This window comes from Sylvia atricapilla, chromosome 4, assembly GCF_009819655.1.
Source record: "Sylvia atricapilla isolate bSylAtr1 chromosome 4, bSylAtr1.pri, whole genome shotgun sequence".
NCBI lineage: Eukaryota > Metazoa > Chordata > Aves > Passeriformes > Sylviidae > Sylvia > Sylvia atricapilla.
Genome location: NC_089143.1, coordinates 52,526,717 through 52,544,441, shown reverse-complemented (window position 1 = coordinate 52,544,441; position 17,725 = coordinate 52,526,717). Strand labels below are relative to the sequence as shown.

The 17,725-nt window shown below is 42.0% G+C and overlaps 2 protein-coding genes across 4 annotated transcripts in view; one reads left to right on the top strand and one right to left on the bottom strand.

Annotated features, from left to right (window-relative positions):
* The window catches only part of SMARCAD1 (SWI/SNF-related, matrix-associated actin-dependent regulator of chromatin, subfamily a, containing DEAD/H box 1), a 38,765-nt gene extending 34,167 nt beyond the window's left edge, over positions 1 to 4,598 (top strand). Inside the window, exons 20-24 of the mRNA XM_066317934.1 lie at positions 745 to 933; positions 1,772 to 1,890; positions 2,778 to 2,960; positions 3,622 to 3,731; positions 4,038 to 4,598. Coding sequence (XP_066174031.1) covers positions 745 to 933; positions 1,772 to 1,890; positions 2,778 to 2,960; positions 3,622 to 3,731; positions 4,038 to 4,099 — 663 coding nt within the window. The 3' untranslated portion in view covers positions 4,100 to 4,598. The remainder of the gene's footprint in view (positions 1 to 744; positions 934 to 1,771; positions 1,891 to 2,777; positions 2,961 to 3,621; positions 3,732 to 4,037) is intronic.
* A 1,965-nt stretch (positions 4,599 to 6,563) lies between these two features.
* HPGDS (hematopoietic prostaglandin D synthase) overlaps positions 6,564 to 17,725 on the bottom strand; it is a 28,908-nt gene continuing 17,746 nt past the window's right edge. For all 3 annotated transcript variants that reach the window (XM_066317932.1, XM_066317931.1, XM_066317933.1), the window contains exons 3-6: positions 13,285 to 13,377; positions 11,189 to 11,298; positions 7,587 to 7,685; positions 6,564 to 6,919 (exon numbers count right to left, since the gene is read on the bottom strand). In XM_066317932.1, the coding sequence (XP_066174029.1) occupies positions 6,755 to 6,919; positions 7,587 to 7,685; positions 11,189 to 11,298; positions 13,285 to 13,377 (467 nt within the window). In that variant the 3' untranslated portion in view covers positions 6,564 to 6,754. The remainder of the gene's footprint in view (positions 6,920 to 7,586; positions 7,686 to 11,188; positions 11,299 to 13,284; positions 13,378 to 17,725) is intronic.

Below are 17,725 nucleotides of genomic sequence, written 5' to 3'. Positions count from 1 at the left end.
ATGGAACTAAAATAGGGAAGGCATAAGTATTGATCTGTTAAGGACTTTTTTTAATGGTTTGTATGGGGTCAATGAATGAGGAGCTTGCGGAAAATTATTGCTTATTTCTAAAATCTATTTTAAAAAACACCTCAGTGTGCAGCAGATGCTCTAAAAAATTGGAGCTGGCTTTGAGTATTGTTTAGCTTTTTTTTTAAAGTGAATCCAGACAAGGTTGAGGGGAAGCAAGAAGTGACCCTTTGGTTTATGAAGGCTTTTTGTCCCTTTTTATTTCCATACCATCGTACTCTCCAGATGTGCCTTTTTTTCCCTCTTTCTTCTAGGCATGACATCCCTCTACCACCCTACACCTTGGGCTGGGCTTTCCCTGTCTTCTAGCATCTATCCAAGGATTGGACCTACCTTTTAGGGAAAGTGTCTTCAGGGGAAGAGGACCAATAAAGGGATAAAATGTTGTAGGGCTTGATGGGAAGTTGGTAATTGCTAGGAAGGTTGAGCATATCCTTCTTAAATTTTTGGCAGTACAAGTGCTTGTAAGAGCTAAACTGTGAAGTAGTTATCCTCTCCTGTTAAACCTGAAGTTGAGAGTTTGTCTTTTGTTGCTTGCATGAGCCATGCTCTAACATTTGTCCATGTCTGAGTGTGTTTCTTTCTTTTAGAGATCATGTTACTGTGTGGTGGCTTGGATTTTATTTCTCTGGTGAGATTGTGCATTGCATTTTTTCCCTTCATTTTTGCTAACAGGAACCCACACATTGTGATGCTAACCCTGACCTTATCTTTGAAGATATGACAGTAATGACAGATTTTGAGCTGCATACGCTTTGTAAGCAATATTCTCACATCAATGACTTCATGTTAAACATGGATCAGATCCTGGATTCTGGAAAGTTTAGAGCACTGGAACACATTCTCTCCGATCTTAAAGAGAAGGTACTACAGATGGCTGAAGCTTTTCCCTGTGTAAATAACAGGTTGAATTAATATCTGCCAGCTCTGTATGCAACTCAGTTGCTTTCCTGCAGAGTTTTACAATGTAATTTAGTGCATGTGCACAATTGCCAAGCAACACTTAAAACTTTTAATATGCAGCCCTGAGTATAGACATCACTTTAGAGACAGCTGAAATAAATTCTCCTAGTTTTCCATGTTTCAGAGTATTCATCCCAAGTTAACTGCTCTATTAATATATGGGGTCTTGCACAATTTTCCCACCTCATGGACTTGGACCTTCTCTTGGCAATTGAATAAGACTGTATTAAATTAGAATACTTGTGTGTCTTAAGCCCGTGGAAAGGTAAAGAGATCCTCACTTGAAGTCCTGCCCTGAGATTCCAACAGGTTTATTTTGCAAATGAGCATGTGCCATAATGCTCCAGAGTATCCTCAGTTTGCACAAGTGGGTGCTGTGGATCAGACTCTTTCAGACAAAATAGGACTACTCTCTATATTATATGAAATATTAAATTTAAGTTTTGAATGAAAATATTTTGATGTTTATGGATGAAGTAAATCTGTCATTTATGCATTTGATACGTGATTTGTTTGAGCCACCAAAATACAAAGTAATTAAAATATTAATGCTATCACAAACAGTGAGTTAATGTGGCAGAACACTGCAAGTCAGTCCTGACTTGCTAATTTTCAGCTTAGTCTTTTATTTTGGGAAACAGGGATTCTGTGAAAGTAAAATCATATATTTGCATCAATAAGAATTTGTCATTCGTAGTTGACATGCTGCAAAATTTTTGCTTTCCTTTGTCCTTTCTAGGGTGACAGAGTTGTGTTGTTTAGCCAGTTCACTATGATACTAGACATCTTGGAAGTTTTCCTAAAACACTGGCAACACAGATACCTTAGGCTGGATGGAAGAACGCAGATTTCTGAGCGGTATGTGACTTGGTAAAAATGAGAGAGAGAAAGTGAATGTGTTGGAGAGGGGGAGGTGACTTCAGACCCTTACCTTTGTTTTCCAATGTACAGAAGTCTGTGCTCACTGGATGTTGGCCACAGAAGGTGTTTAATGTTGGATTTCAGATCACCTTAGTAAGGGTGAGGCTGAAAGATGAGGTTTAGGTGGTGGAGTTACAGTCTTACGCATGGGAATGAAAAATGTGTGTCTTGAGCAGTTCCTGGTGTGTTTGATTTGTGTGTCAGCAAGTCAAAACACCTGTAGCTATTCCTTGGAAGTAGAGTGTATCTCTTACAGTAGGCACATAAGATACACGCCTTTGTTTCTCTAGGACAAATCATTGGTCCCTGGAGCAGAAGATGTTGCAATGCTTTTCTTGTGTTTGAGCTGAGCTGGTCATCTGGCTCAAGAATTTTTCAAGATTTTCTTTGGATGCTTTTTCCTTTATTTCAAAAAACTGTCATTCTTGCTGTGGTGACTTCCTGTGTCGAGCTGATATCTGTTTCTGCCCTTGCATGTGCAGTTAGTACAGAAGATAGTCATGAAGCGAAATTCATCCCCTGCCTTCCCATTTGTTTCATGTGTTGTTGTCTTCCAACTGACTCTTTGTGTTCTGTGATCATCAAAAATCTTTTTTTAAGCCTGTTTTCACTCTTTGCTATCCATCTCTCCCTCCATGTGTTTCTCTGGTCGCTGCAGAGGACAGTTGGTACTCTTTATCCTGGTATATAACATCTGTACTTTGGAGTTGCTGTGCACTGCACTGTCCTCTCTTCCAAAAGATCACCCCAGCTTCTGTGTTCAGCTGTGGAGCCGGTGTGGAGTGTTTTCCAAAGCCTGATGCATGGTGTCTTGTTTTCTGCAGGATACATCTGATAGATGAGTTCAATACAGATATGGGTATATTTGTATTCCTTCTGTCCACCAAAGCTGGTGGCTTGGGCATTAATCTGACCTCAGCCAATGTTGTTATTCTTCACGACATTGACTGCAACCCTTACAATGACAAGCAGGCAGAAGACCGGTGCCACAGAGTAGGTCAGACGAGGTAAGACTTATTTTAATTATAGTGCTTGGGTTTTCCTGGGGGTGACCTCTCAAAAGGAGGCTAAAAGAACAATATTTATGATTAGAAGTTTTAAGCAGAGACTTGTGTAGAGCAGCTCTGGGTTGTTTGGGAGCTGGAACTGTGATTGTCTTAGTCCATGTTGCTGGCAGAACAAACCTTTATTTACACTCTTCTCCTTTTCCTAGTTTACTGTAACTCTCAAATTGTTTATAATTCTCAAATTTCTGGTGCTAGGAACTATTCCAAGGTAGATCTGAAGTCTTTAGGACTGTCTGTCAAGCTGTTTGTTCTCTTTAGGAGACTTCTAAGCTTTTAACTGCCACCCTATCATAAAGAGTGAGACCATAGAATGTGTGTAATTTCAGCAGTATTCAATGCTAAAATGGAATTAGGGGCAATTTGACTTGTTTATAATAATGGAGATTTTTGTGACTGTCCAGACATTTGCAGTGGCTGAGAGTACAGGACAAACCTTTTTTCCGACACAGCTGTTCCAGAGAGGAATCTAGAAGCTCTTTGCCCTCTCATTCATTTCCTCATCCTTGCTTTAAACCCCAGCCAGCTGAGCCAAGGCGTAGCATCCTTCCCTTTTGCATTAATCCAAACTACGAAAATGGCTTTCTTTTCTTGTGGATTTCAGAGAAGTGCAAGTCATAAAGCTCATCAGTAAGGGGACTATTGAGGAAACCATGCTCAAAATCAGCCAACAGAAATTGCAGTTAGAACAAGATATGACTGCAGCAGAATCAGGTAGGTGTCTTGCACATCAGGATGTCCACTTAAGTAAATTAAAGCTGCGATATGTTACTCTGAAAAAAGAAGGTTCTTGATGCAGACAAGCCTTTTGTTGTTTGGGGTTTTGTATGTTAAACTAGCAAGATGTATTTTTGCTGGTTGTTCTTTGATTTGACAGGAAGCACCCTCTGAGTCTGACCCAGAGATCAGTGACCAAGTCCTATGAGCAGAAGATTCTTTTTTATTGTTTTGGGCATGTAGGCTTTTATCTGTTTATGTGAAATAGTTTAAGCTGTACTAATGCTTGTCTTTATTCCTCAGGAGAAGAAGGAACCATTCCAGCAGATATAGCCACGCTATTAAAAGCATCATTGGGTCTCTAAAATGTAAATATGTTGTGAAATTCAAGGAAGAAAGGTGATGTACCCCAAGGACTCTTACATTACTGTTGACCAGGAGTTTTCTGAACGTTTATAACTTTTTGTAGTTTGTTTATTGTATTGCTTATGATATTGAAATTTTTTAACACAAATAACATTCTTTTAATGCTTAAAAGCATAAATGGCCCAAATGTGCCAACTTCAGATGCTGAATAAAGGTTTTACAGATCACTTTTGAAAATGGGGACCTAAGTTGTAATTGTTTTAACAAATCTGCTGCTGTTTAAGATTTGTCAGTATTTTTGTAAGTATTTCTACCTCCAAATATATATAAATATATATATAAAAAACTGTCTGTTTCACTGGATTCTGTGTGTAGATTTTTTTTATATGTGCCTTATTTGACAATGCTCGAGTCTGTTTCGGCTTGTTTTGGTTCATTTGATGTTCCGTACTGGTTTTGTATCCACTTGTTCCAATAAAATTCTATAGATTGACAAAATGTTTTTGTGCTTGCGGTGATTTGGGGCAGGTGAGGGGATGATTATGTGCCTGTTATAAATCAATTAGGCAGCTCTCAAACCAGCTGGAATGTTCCAATTGAACTGACTTGGCTTTGTCCAGCAGTACTTAATTACCAGTGTGTCATTATACTCTAATTACAGTGGTGTGAAGATACTGATTTTAAAAACAGAACTTCTGCCAAGTGGTTTGGTCAATTCTGTGAGTCTTCTGGTCAAGTCTGTGAGTCTTCTGGTCAACTGAACACGATTTCTGCAAATTCAAAATCGGTGGGAAATAAAAGCTGTTTCAAAACTTGTTTTCCAAGTGTGGACTAAACTTCTTGTCTTTTCCAAAGCTTGTTTTCCAAGTGTGGACTAAACTGCTTGGCTGTTCCTGGAAATATTCTGTGGCTGTGCTGTCTGTTCCAGAATGCACAACTGAAATAAGGTGAGTTTATACTGTATTGTTTGAGAAGGAATATGGGTAAGAATCAGTTTTCCATACTTCTTTAATTCCTGGTACTGCTGGACTGAATAGTGGGATTTAACAGAGAACCACAGGTGTTTAATTCTACAGCTAATTAGGTTGTTTCTGTTAGGTGTTTCTGTTGAGCAGAATGCTAACCCAGCTCTTATCCCATTGTTACCTGCATGTCCTCACCTGCTTGGTTCAAATGCGGATTGGAACAAGATCCCTGCCCTTCAGAGTGGGTTCTGTGGTGTTCTGGGTGTGTATGGGATCAGTTGATGTGGTCTGGAGCAGCCATGGTTACCCCTGGGGTCAGTATCTGTCTGTAGGTGCTATGAAGCTCAAGTGTGTTTCTGGCTTTCTTCCTTCCAATCGCTTTCTACCCTTTTTGGCTGGGGGTTTCGAGATTGCAGGGTCACCATCCTTGGAGATAACCAAAAACCAACTGGATGCAGTCCTGGGCAGCTGGCTCTAAGTGGCCCTGTGTGAGCAGGAGCTTGGACCAGATGACTTCCAGAAGTCACTTAACTATTACATGGTTTTGTTTTTCTGATTGAGAAACATGTACAGAGGGGAAGAAACACAAAGCCAGTCTCTGAAGTCAGTTGCTGAAGTAGAGAGGAGTTTGGGGAGCTAAAGAAGGAAAAATGTGTTAAGTGCCAGAGCAAAGCACATAAGGAGTTGTAAAGCAGGCAAAGATGGGAATGAGTAAGTTGTTTCTTTCTGTTCTGACAGTACCTGACTTGTCTTTCTTAGGGGTTGTTTGGTGTCACTCATGATTCAATGAAATAGTATTTGAGGTGGGAGGGGAAAGTAAACATGAAGGGAAATACTCTCCCAGCAGTGGCAATTCCCAGCACAGAGTGCTGCCCAAGTTTCTTGTGGTTTATCTGCTTACACCACACAATGAAGACCTCTCACAAGCACTTGTCTCCCCTTGAGTTTGTGTAAACCACTTTGATCCACAGCTGTCCATGCTGCCAGGATTTCCACCTGCCTTTTCTCCAGCCCTGGAACACCAAACCCGTCATTTGTTCTAAACCTGGTTGCCACCAATGACCCTCAGTTTGTGTCTCCTACTTACTGGCATAGATACTGAGCTGTTGAATGTTTTTGCAGCTGATGTGTTTATGAAGAACTGGTGCAAGCAGCAGCTCAGCCATGCAGCTGCTTTTTGGATTGTTTTGGAGGATTTTGTTTGGTTTTTTTACAGGGGTAGAGCATTAAACCTCAAGCTTCTCAAGCGCTTTTTTTCAGGCCCTTGAATTTTACTAAGTGCCATTTTTTTTTTTTTTTTCATGGAGTCCCCCACATTTGCCCTCTCCATTTAACATGCTTTCCTCCGGATTGAAATACCACAATACACAAAATGTTGTTGAGATCACACCTCAATGGAAGGTGTTATTCACCTTTTCTCCCTTTGAGAGTGCACAAAACATTAATTGGTTTGATCAAGCACTGTGTTAGTAGAGGGGGAATGTGACTGGAACCACACTTCAGTGAATCAGTATTTATTACTCTACTAAATCAATGGTTTAGATTCTCTTGCAAGTGGATATAAATGGTGGATTTTGATTTGATCCAGCACAGCCATCTGAAGTTAATTTAAACAATTCAGAAGTTAATAACTTAGGATGCTTGTCATATTGAAAACTAAACGAGCACTTGTTTCTCTGAGCAGCTGATCTACATTACAGTCTTCGGCCTTTTCTGGATCCAGGCTGCAATGGCTGGAAGTGCTTGCACTCTCTCCCTGAGAGCCAGAAGCCTGGGGTATTTGTCTGCCAGGTCAGGTTTACAGGACAGAAGTGTTGTACTGCACACATCCCAGTAGAAATCAGCCCACGTTACCTAGTGGAAATGGGACAGAAAGCAGTACATTTTTGTTAGTAATTTCAAAAACCAGGATGACTAATATTCTCAAAAAGCTCTGAATTTATCTGTTTTAAGTTTTCATTTTGGGATTCAGGGGTTTTTAAAGTCCATTTTCACAGGGCTAGTAGTTAGGTTGCAATGTGAGGCTTGAGTTCAGTAAATCTTGGTTAAAATAAAGTCCTGGCTACAAATATTAGTTGTGCTACAATACTAGTCTTTCCTGCTGAAACTGTGCTGCAGAAAACAGTTTGAGGTAAAAAGGGTACTATGTTTTTATAGAGGGGTTTTTTTATATTGCCTTGTAAACAGGTCAGTGATAATAAACAGGACTCTGTGTTGTCATGAATTTGTGTTCACAAGTGCAAAGGCGTTTAAAATGTTTTGTGTCAACACACTTAAGAGCTGCTTTAGAAAACACAGGTCTTTGTCCTGGTTTGCCTCACTTTTCTAATACTGTGGAAAACAATTTTCACTTTGCAAGAGACACCGGTTGTGTATTGGTATGAACAAATGGCTAGAAGTGTGGGGAGACTTGCTTCATGGCCTGACATGAAACCCAGTAAACTCAGAAATTCAGCAATAGTCTATTACTTAATTTTTCTGGCAACCTGATGGGAATGGGAGAAACCAAAATTATACTTACAGAGTTCCCTACCAGCCACTTCTTATCCCCTAAGAAAGTATCCAAATCTTTCAGTAGTTCAGGTGCTTTGTTGGTGAGGATATCATCAAACGCTTTTTTCTGGTGGAAGAGCAGAACACAGATGCACAGAAGTCAGCAAAACTGAATTTTTGAGGTTTTATTATTTATGAAAAAGCTGAAATAGGAGATTTGGATCAGAAACCAAAACATGGCATTCATGGCTTGCTGGGCCATGACTTGAAGCCAGTTCCTCCCTAAATGAACATCTCAGTGCTCCTTGATGCTGACATGATGTCTGTCTGTGGTGATGCTGCTCCTTTTCCTGTGCTAACTGAAAAAGCACCCAGCCCATGGCACGACAGGAGCTCAGCCATAGATTTGGGAAGAATCCAGCTACAAGATATATTCCTAATGTCTCATAGCAATTTTGGGAGGACTCTTTAGAATGTTATGTTTTCTAGGGTGCAGAGTCTCAGGTTTCCAGCATCCCTCGCACTCAGTCTTTCCATGCTGTCAGTCAGATGCTGGTCAGTTATCTTTGCCCTTCTTATGTGAGACATCAAACTCAGCTTTTGAGCTTTTGATGAGGTTGATTTATCTTTGAACTTGAATGGTCATGTTATTTTTGCTTTTTTGTCTCCACACCAATAAGATTTTAGGTGCCTAAAATGTATTTTTTAGAGGATGACCAAAAGGCACAGGCCTTTGTGTTTGTATGTTAACAGCTGAAGCATGAGGTTATGGTGATGGTTCTCCACTAGCTGTTCCCCATAGCAGAAAATCTTAAAGCTGCTTCTAAATGGGCTAAGCTGTTTCCTTTGGCCAGGAAAACTGCTTCTGGTTTTCTCTTCTCATCTTCATGGAAACAAGTAAGACTGCAGACTGTTGTGATCATCTGGTCAACCCACGTGCCACAGTTTGTGCAGTTACTGTGCTTCATCCAGTTTTGGGGGAACACACTCAGGCTTGGGTGAATAAGCACTAGTATACAGGAATGGAATTATTTCTACTGCTTTAACAGAGGTTAATGTGAAAAATATTAGAAGAGGCAGAAACCTAAATGCAGGCTGAAATTAAATCAGTGTTTCTACAGACATGATTGTATATTTGACATAATTTTCTGCTTTGTTAAGAGCTTAGTAACTGGATGAGGTGACTGCAAATATCAGCCAGGAGTCTGAAGTCCAGAAATCCCATATCTGTGCCCTGGGTTGTAGTATTTACTTTCTTTTAGGTAAGTGAACCTCCCCACTGTTTTACCCTGCAAAGAAAAATCCCAAACTATTGTGTGATCCTGAGGGTAACAACGTTCCCCAAGTACAGGAGTGCACAGCCAAGTTGGGAAGCTGATGGGGACAACCAGGATCCCTCTTCTGGAGTGGCACAACCTGCTCATCCCAGCCCTGGAGCTCTGCAGCGGTGGGTGCAAAGCCTTTGCAATGCCAGCTGTGTTTTGGGGAGTGTGGGGTGAAGTGGGAGTCTGTGCCTGGCACAGAGGGGAGCTTCCACAGGTAGCTTCCAGCTCTGCTCCCCTACTTCGCTTTCTCTTTGCTATTGCCTAGACGGCATTACACACCCTCTCACCATTCCCGGGATGTGTGTTCCCGTGGGCTCTGGTCAGGCCTGGGGAAGTGTTTTGGCTTCAGTGTGTGTAACTGACTTAAATCTGGGCTGGCGAGACCGTGGGACGCCACTGCGACCACAAGGTGGTGGCAGGGGAGCCGGGAGGAGAGAGGGACTGCAGGAGAAGGGAAGACAGGTGACTTCACCCCTGATAAGTAACAGCTGTGTAAATTAACCAATAAAGCCTTGCTCCTGATGAGTAACAGCTATAGCCAATAAGGATGAGTGAGACAAAAGAGGGGGTTAGGTGGTAAGGGGAGGATTATCATGGAAGAGGAACCCTGAGGAGCATGAAGAAGAGACTCGTGAAGCAAGATCCTGGCGAGAGAGACTCACTGCTGTGAGGTCAGTCGGGGTGTGTAGTTAGAGCCTGTAGTTGGAACCTACAGTTACAGTTTAGCCAGGTAAAAGCCTGTATTTAGAGTCTGTGAACTAATACATGCAGGAAATAACTAGCAGTCAGAGGCTGCAGGGGAAACCCACAGTAGGAGCTTGCTGCAGCCACAGTCAGTGAATGGCTGGAATTAAGATGACTAAGCTGTGAAGAGGTATAAGCCGGGACCCTTTTTATGCTGTATTTACAAGAAGTTTGTACCTTGACTCATTTCTACCCTCTGATGAGAGGGCTTCCTGCATCAAGGGAGGACAATATTGGGAGGGTGGCAAAGTGAGATTCCAAACCATCCTTGGCCCCAGCATGTAACTTAGCATACATACATGTGAATGGGCATGTAAGGGTTGGCTGCCAGCTCTTCCTGTTTAAATTAATCACTGGTGACACGATCTGGGTCCTTTTTTGGAGAAGTGCTTGGGTGTGAGCTGGGTTACACGCAGGAGTTACAACAGGAGCTTCTCCATGGAGGGGCAGCAGTGCTGCTTCTACACCAGCACATCAGCAGGAGTGTGGCTCTTCCGAAACAATTAAAACTTATGAGTCAACTTACCCTCCTCAAACTAGGAAACTTCAGGAAATCACCAGGAAATGTAAGTAATTCACAGTTTTAAGTACTATGTCTCCAAATTTCAGATTTATCCCTGCAAGGTTTCAGAGCATTTTCATATTGTTTCCTTATTTATTATGCGTTTGGGGCACCATTTTTTACTCTGTGGTGTCTCCAGTAAGACACGCTAAATTATCTGAAATGTTGCTTTTGAATAAATGGAAGGTAGCTGCACTGGCATTTTATGGTGAAAGCTGTTGTTACATGTCCACTAAGAGGGTCAGGTCAGAGCTGTGCAGAGCCTTTGTAAGGCTGGAGTGAACTCATCCATCCCCTTCTTCCCACAACAACTGATCTCTGTGAGATCAGTTTTTGGGATCCTGGTGAGAGGCGCTGGCTTGATGCCAAAAGAAATCCCAAATGCTGTGAGACAAGTCTGCGACTGTGTGTTAAAGTAGCTGTGGCACAGTAGCCTGGCACAGAAGCACTGCAGAGGACCAAGGCAGGCTGTGCCATCTGAAAAGCACAGTGAGGGCTGTGCTACCTGCCCTGATTAGCAGCGCTGCCCTACGCTGCTCTGGTGACTGACAAGCAGTCAACCCTGGCAGGATGTTATGGAACACTAATACTTATTGAACACCTAGAAACACTTAAGGATGGGGCTATATTGAGCTGATAGAAAGATTTGCGCACAGACTCCTCGTGCCAAGAGGAATTCTGCAACACCAGCATCCCAGCTGGGGTGGAAGTGTCCTGTCTTCGCCCTTTTGAAGAGCAGTTTGGTGTAGGCACGTCTGTGGTTCAAGGTCAGTTAGTGAGCGGCCTCAGAGTTTCTACCAAGGGGGAAAACAACCTGGTGAAGGAGAAGGTGGGATCAGCCTCAAGGAAGAGGCACAGAGCTCCACCAGCTCAACTTTGCGGAGCGGAGCCGAGCTGATGAACTCAGTGGCTGACACCCATCAGTGTCTCCAGAGCAGATGCTCAGATACAGGATCATGGCTTACGTGCTATCTTTGTTTAATTTAGTGATTGGCTTACTCTCACGTCCTGGTTTTTCTCTGCCCAAGGGAACAGTGTCATGAAATCATCGATGGTGTCCACAATGGCATCAGCTAAAGCCTGTTCCACAGGCGTCTGGCCTGCCAGACCTGTGGGAAGAAAGCATATGAAGGGATATTAAAGGCAGCATCAGTAAGAATTTTTGATACCCCAAAGGTAAACTCTGTGAATATTTTCATAAAAATACATGTTCTCCAGGTCTTTTGATTCTGACAATGTGGGTTTGACTCCTTGCATCCAGGTACAATCTCATCGACCTGTGCTTTTTTACCTCTTCTGGCCTTGTCCAGTCATCCAAGGTCGTCAGTTGCTCTATCCATTACCTGAGCCCCCAGCCTGAACTTTGTTTCTTTATCCTCTCTGCTTTCCTCACGCATTCAGTGAGAGTTAGCACAAACTCCTTTCCTTTAATCTTTTCCCATCCCAGTTTTCAATGTCCTTCTCCATCTCATGATCTTTCTGTTTTGGCCAACACGTGAAAGTCAGTTTCTCTTTCCCTATATCCTGCTAACTCAACCCCATTCAGAACATTTTCATGACATCCCACTTACTTTTTAATCTTTCTTTGTAATCAGGGACCTTAGCAAACTTTGTCTTGTTTACAAGTCAGCTTTTCTCCCCCGTAGTCTTTTTGCATTCCTGCAGTTCTCTTAATGCCTCCGCTTTTTCTCCCTAGCTATCGCTTCAGAGACCCGCGTTTATGCTTTCACTTCCATGTAGGTTCACATCACAAACTGCATGCCCTACCCCTGTCAGGTCATCTCCCTTACTGAAACTTTATGCTTTTGAAGGTGGGGGCTGTCCCTCTCCTCCTGGGCCTCAAATTCTGTGATCTTTCAGGTCTGAGTTGTTGGTGTTGCGCACCTAAAAATGCCATTTCTTAATTAAAAGGATTAGTGACATGTATGCAGGCTTGATGTCAGAACTAGCAAGTTTTCATTATGAAGTTGAAAAGGTATCTTTCCCCTTCCATGCATACTTTTTTCCCTGCAGTAGCTGACAGCATGACTAATTATGGGAGGAGCACAGCATGATCGAAGTGTGCTCCATGTCCCAAGTCTTTGTCACCGGTCCAAGTCAACTGAAAAAAGTTTGAACTTCAGACTGCAAAAGAAGTGCGGCTACAGATCAGCCTCCCAGGATCCAGGCAGGAAGGAATCTTGAGTGGAAGGCACACTGTCCCTCTTTTTTTCATCACCACCTGGGCTCTCCTCATTCTCCCCTCTTGCAAGGAGTAGATTGTATCAAAGCTGGAGAAAATGGGCAGGAACAGAGTATTGCAGACACATAGACACATTCGAAAAAGTGTTGTTAGTGCCTTGAAGACTAGTGCTATGAAATTCTGCTTCCTTCCTCAGTTAGAAAATGGGAGATATTTCGAAAGGCAGGCTACATCCGTTTGCTCACAGTGTAAAAAAAACTAGGATAATACTTGCTTCCCAGCCCCCTCTTCAATTTGCTGATGTCCAGCATGCCACATCTTCCTTCAGCCAGACCAATTTTGCAGATGGTGTTGAATGACAACTCGTTGACCTAAAGCAAAGCCTGGCCACTCTCTTTGATTACTTGCATTACTAAGTCTCATATCATTTTATCTAACTGGTTGTGTACTTCCCACAGCACATAAGTATTTAAAGATGCAAGTGATGTCAACATCTCCTCTAATCTCCCTGCTAGCCCAGAATTGTTGCCTAAATCTGCTTCAGAGTTTCCTGCCTGCTGTGATAATCTCTAATGCTTCCAAAACCTCCTCCTCCTGGTTATTTCTCTGGTTACCCTGGAAGCTCAGAGTTGAACTTTAGGGGGAAACTGCCCTGGTAGCCTTAGGGAAACTGTAGATGTGTGCTTTCTGTCAGGCAGGGGCAGGTGGATGAAGTGTACTGGCTGGAGAAGTCAGCCCAAACCACAGGTACTGGTTTCATTTTTGCCTTGCTGGTTTTGCCAAAGCCTAACCTTCTGCATGGTTAGGCTTGCCAAACTGCTGGTTTGTTCCTCTTTTTACTGTGGATGTATTTTTACCTGAGCATTAAATGTGAGCTTAGAAGAGAGAAAGAAAATAGTCAAAGATCTATTACCTGCTTCTCTGGCAAGATATCTTGCCATTGCCAGGCTCTGGTGAATGATAACTCCATCCACTTCCAGAATAGGGAGTTTGCCAAATGGTATAGCTTGAAAAAGAACAAACAAAACAACCAGAAGTTAAATTATAGCCATTAGCAGTGGGAGTCTGTGACAGATGTAGCTTTACCACTCAGAGGGTATGCATTTTTACAGCACTTAACAGTTTCATACTGCTTCTGTGGAGAAATGCATGGACTAAAAGTAAAAAAGTAAGGGTAAGGATGTAATCAGATTGCACTGCACAAAGGCAACTACAACACAAGCCAGGCGTTGCATTTCCTATTTCCTGGCATTGTGCTGTAGAGGCCGGATGTCCTCTATCCCAAATGTTTTGTATAGGGAAACTTTTCAGGGGAATATTAGTTTTTCCTTCTCTCCCCTGCGTTCTTCCTCCCCACCAAAGTGATTGCCAAGGTTAAATAGAGTACTACTGAAGATTTTATAGTGCAGGATCCAGCTGGGGCATCAAGCAAGATACTTTTCATTTATGTTTGTTTTTAATTCAGAAGCAATGATTCAGAGAAGCACCTACATTTCAGAAATTACATCATGACAAGGCATTTCACTTGACAGTCATCACCAAGACAATCTTTCACACTGTGCTACAAATGCTAGAAAGGTATTCAAATTTACCTTATGTGGCCTGCATTAAAAAAAAAAAAAAATCCAGTCAGTTATGGGGAGGAAGCCTCCAGGCTTTAAGTACAGGGAAAGACAAACTAAGCAGGTGTTGTGGATATTTGTAAGGTAGTTTAAGCTAAGAAATCAGCCTTATTTTCCAGTTATTAGTTTTGTAACTACATGGGAACTTGGACTGCTGTTTTGCTGTGTTTTGGAGAAGCTGCTGGCAGTATATGAAATGGAACTGGAACCTTGGAGCTTCATCTGGGGAAAACAGTTGTGTTTGGGGCAATGAGAATTTGCTTGTGGGAGCCTGGTCTTGTTCACTGAGGGACCTGTAAATCTCTGCATTTCCAAGGATGCCAGTTCCAAGTACGTGACTGCGAGTGCTGATCATAGCTAAAATGCTTTGCATCCAATTTTCATCTGCATTAGATCTCTATATAATTAAGATTTATATCCTTTTAAGGACTATCTTGTGGCGTAAAAAGGTGTTAGGGGAAAAGTGAGAACACCGGCCATTGGAAGCATGCAAAGTGCTTTCAAACCTGGGAGAACTGTCACTACGGGGCAGCTGGAATGACACCTCTATTTCATGAGGATTTTTAATTCTTACTGAAAAAGCAGACTGTAATGAAACCTTATATATTTCTAACTGTTTAGCAAGGCAGCTTCATAAATGATGCTCTGTGGTTTAGCATGCAGTATGTGAATCACATTAGGTCCCAGGTCCTAGATGTTAAATCCTTATCTGCAACATGAGTTTTGCAGTTGCACAAGACATCCAGGACTCCTCTGTGCATTACACTTTATATAATTAAAATCTATATCCAGTACACAATTTTCATGATACCTTTTTTTCCCCCCCTTAAGTTCAGCATACTGGGAATTCAGGGTGAATTTGGATAGCAGAAGCAAGACAGTTCAATAAGCATTAGGTGCTGTACCCCAGGGGAAAGCAGGCTCTGCTGGTTGTTATTGAAGCAATAATAGACTTATTGCACAGAAGACTTTATATGTTTATTATCCAGAGAGCAGCAAGGTCCTGGCAAGTGCATGCTCTGTTTCATTGAAATTCACCGAGAGGTGACAAGCTGTATCCCCTGAATGTTTAACAGGAAAGCTCTCTGGCTATGAAAATGAGAAAAGCTTTGGTTCTGTGCTCTGGGATAGTGGTGCAGAAGGCCCTGAGTACCACTGCTCCAAAGCAGAGGTGTGTAACAGTGTTTGCTTAGATAAAGGCTATCTTTCAGGCCAGCACAAGTAGAGGAGAGCAGATGTGACTGCTGGATGTGTCAGTGTGGCCAGCCTGCAGTCTGCCCCATGTCCCCCCAGACCATGCAGGGATGTACAGCATCGCCTGACAACAGGAAGCAGCCAGAGCAGGGGTAACAGCTCTCCCCATGAAGGGGCCAAGCAGCATTTTTCGGAGGCCCTAGTAGGAATGCTACTGGGAGTAGCAGTTCTGGCAGGGTCAATATGACTAAGCCAGTCTGTAGCAATAGCTGTCAAAACACACTGTCACTGCTCAGGTTGGGAAACTGTTAGACTGGGATTGCTTCATCTAGAAATCCAAATATATTTTTGCTGCTGTGTTTACATACAGGGGAAGAAGTCTATAAATCCCAGTTTTGACTGATGTTTGACTTTGTGGGTCACTACAAGAAAAAACAGAGCCAGTTTGTCCTTATGGGTGTGCCTTTTTTTTTTTTTTTTTTTTTTTTAAGAAACTCTTGGTTACAGCTAAAGGAGGGAAGCATCTTTCTAAACAAGCTAAGGAGCATGGGTTATGGTGTCAAAGTCAACTGACTGGCAGAACACTCTCACGTTCAGTTTCTCAGGAATCTGGTCGTTTCTGAATTCAAGGAAATTGTTATTCATTCCTTGAAAACATGAGTAATGTCTACGAAGGTCATCCTCAGTGTTGAGCTACTTTCTCAAAAAGTATTCTGGTTATTCTTTTCTGAAAGAGAAACTGAATTTGCAATTGAAAACATACAAATACAGCTTTGTTTTGTGTACATAAAATTGTGTGATTCTAAATACAATTATAAAACTAATACATGATAGCAGACTTATTTTGTTGTCCCATAATGTCTAAAAGGATTTATGCTTTCATTTATGAGACATGGGGTTTGTAAGGAGGCAGCAGATCTATTGCTATCATTACTGAACCAGGGACTCTTTAAAGGATAACAGATGGTAAATGTAGATGGTAGATGTTCCTTCTTTCCTTGTCTATTCAAAATGCTATTTAATTTTTTCTTTTCAAGAACAGGGAAAAAAAGTTGGAATTTAACATATCCCAGCTGACAGAGTGCATGTATTCAATTATACACTGATTTTGTTAATTATTGAGTTAGTAAGCTCTAAATGAGTGCAGTTCTAAGAGATTTGAAGGAAGTACACTTGGGCTGTGCAACTGATTTTAAAAATCTGTTGTTTCTTCTTGGGTGCAGGGCAGGCTATTCTTGAGCACCAGAAAGTATAGCAGATAGTTTACAGCAGAAGAAAATAACAAAGACTAGTCAAGGGACAGGAAATATTTATAACACATCTCCTCCCTGTCTGAGGAGAAGGTATAATGGCTTACAAAGCTGTGTCTGGAAAAATTTGCCTTTGCCTTTGAAATTTTATTGTTTAAAATTCATGTAATGACCAAAACTTTTTGGAACCTGCTGTCAAGTATCTTTTTGCTTTTGTAATTTAGAATAAGAATTTTCACAGGAGATTTTTTTTTTTTTTTATATACCTAAGTTTGGCTGTTATATGGAGAAATGCATTTTCTGTGGAACTTGGAGTCTTCCTTCTCCAGCTGGAGAAGAGGGGATGGAATTTTTTCATACAGCTCATCCTAAGGGAGGATGTGAGGAGCTTTCACACTGGATGGACTCCATTTGATTGCTGGAGGTAAGGTTGGGGTTTGACAAAGGACCTTGATGTGGCCCCTAGAAACTTTGCCAGCTCCAGAAACCACGCCTAGGCCATATTCTCAGGGACTCCAAACAACAACAGAAACCTGTCTGCACATGTATTTAAGCAGAGTCACCCTTAGACTCATGAACAGGGGCTTCTGTGGGTTGCTTTGACCTCCTGCGGTGCTTTTGGCCCAGTTCTACTCATTGGCGTGTTTGAGGAGATGCCCCAATGTGTGTCTAAGCACGGTGATGAACCTGCTGAAGTTGTCTCAGTTTTGGTCCAAGGCATGATTTGTGTGAGTGCAGATGAGCAGAGCAGGCAGGGTGGCTCCTGCCAGGCTCCTACTGTGGACGAGCAAGTGAAAATCTGCTGTGTGAGAGAGATGTTTGGGTAGAATCAAGGTCATGGGGGCAAGGAAGAAACACCATCCACTGGGGAGCAATTACAACTGAGCCATTAAGCCAAAGTAGTGCAGGCTGGAAGGACATGTGTGTGTCACTTTGCTTTTCTCTTACCCTCCTTGTTTTGGGGGCTGCTGTGTATTTGCGTCAGTTTAGACCCTTGTGTATCCATACCGATGTGCTTTCCATGTTTTTCAAAACAAGGTTGTCTTACAATGTTTCCAACTCCCACATGAGCAAATAAATTTTGAGAAGAGAAGCAGAAAAATCTATTGCTGTCGTCATGCAAGCAGCGTCATTTCTCAGGCATGCACAAAATATGACCTTCCCCGTTTAGTTCCCACTTGCTTTGCCGCTCCTCTGAAGTACAAAGCATTGTGAATGCTTGTGTTCCAAATTAAGATGGAAAGAGGAAAAGGGATTTTTTAAAGCCTCCTTTTTGAATAACTAAGCT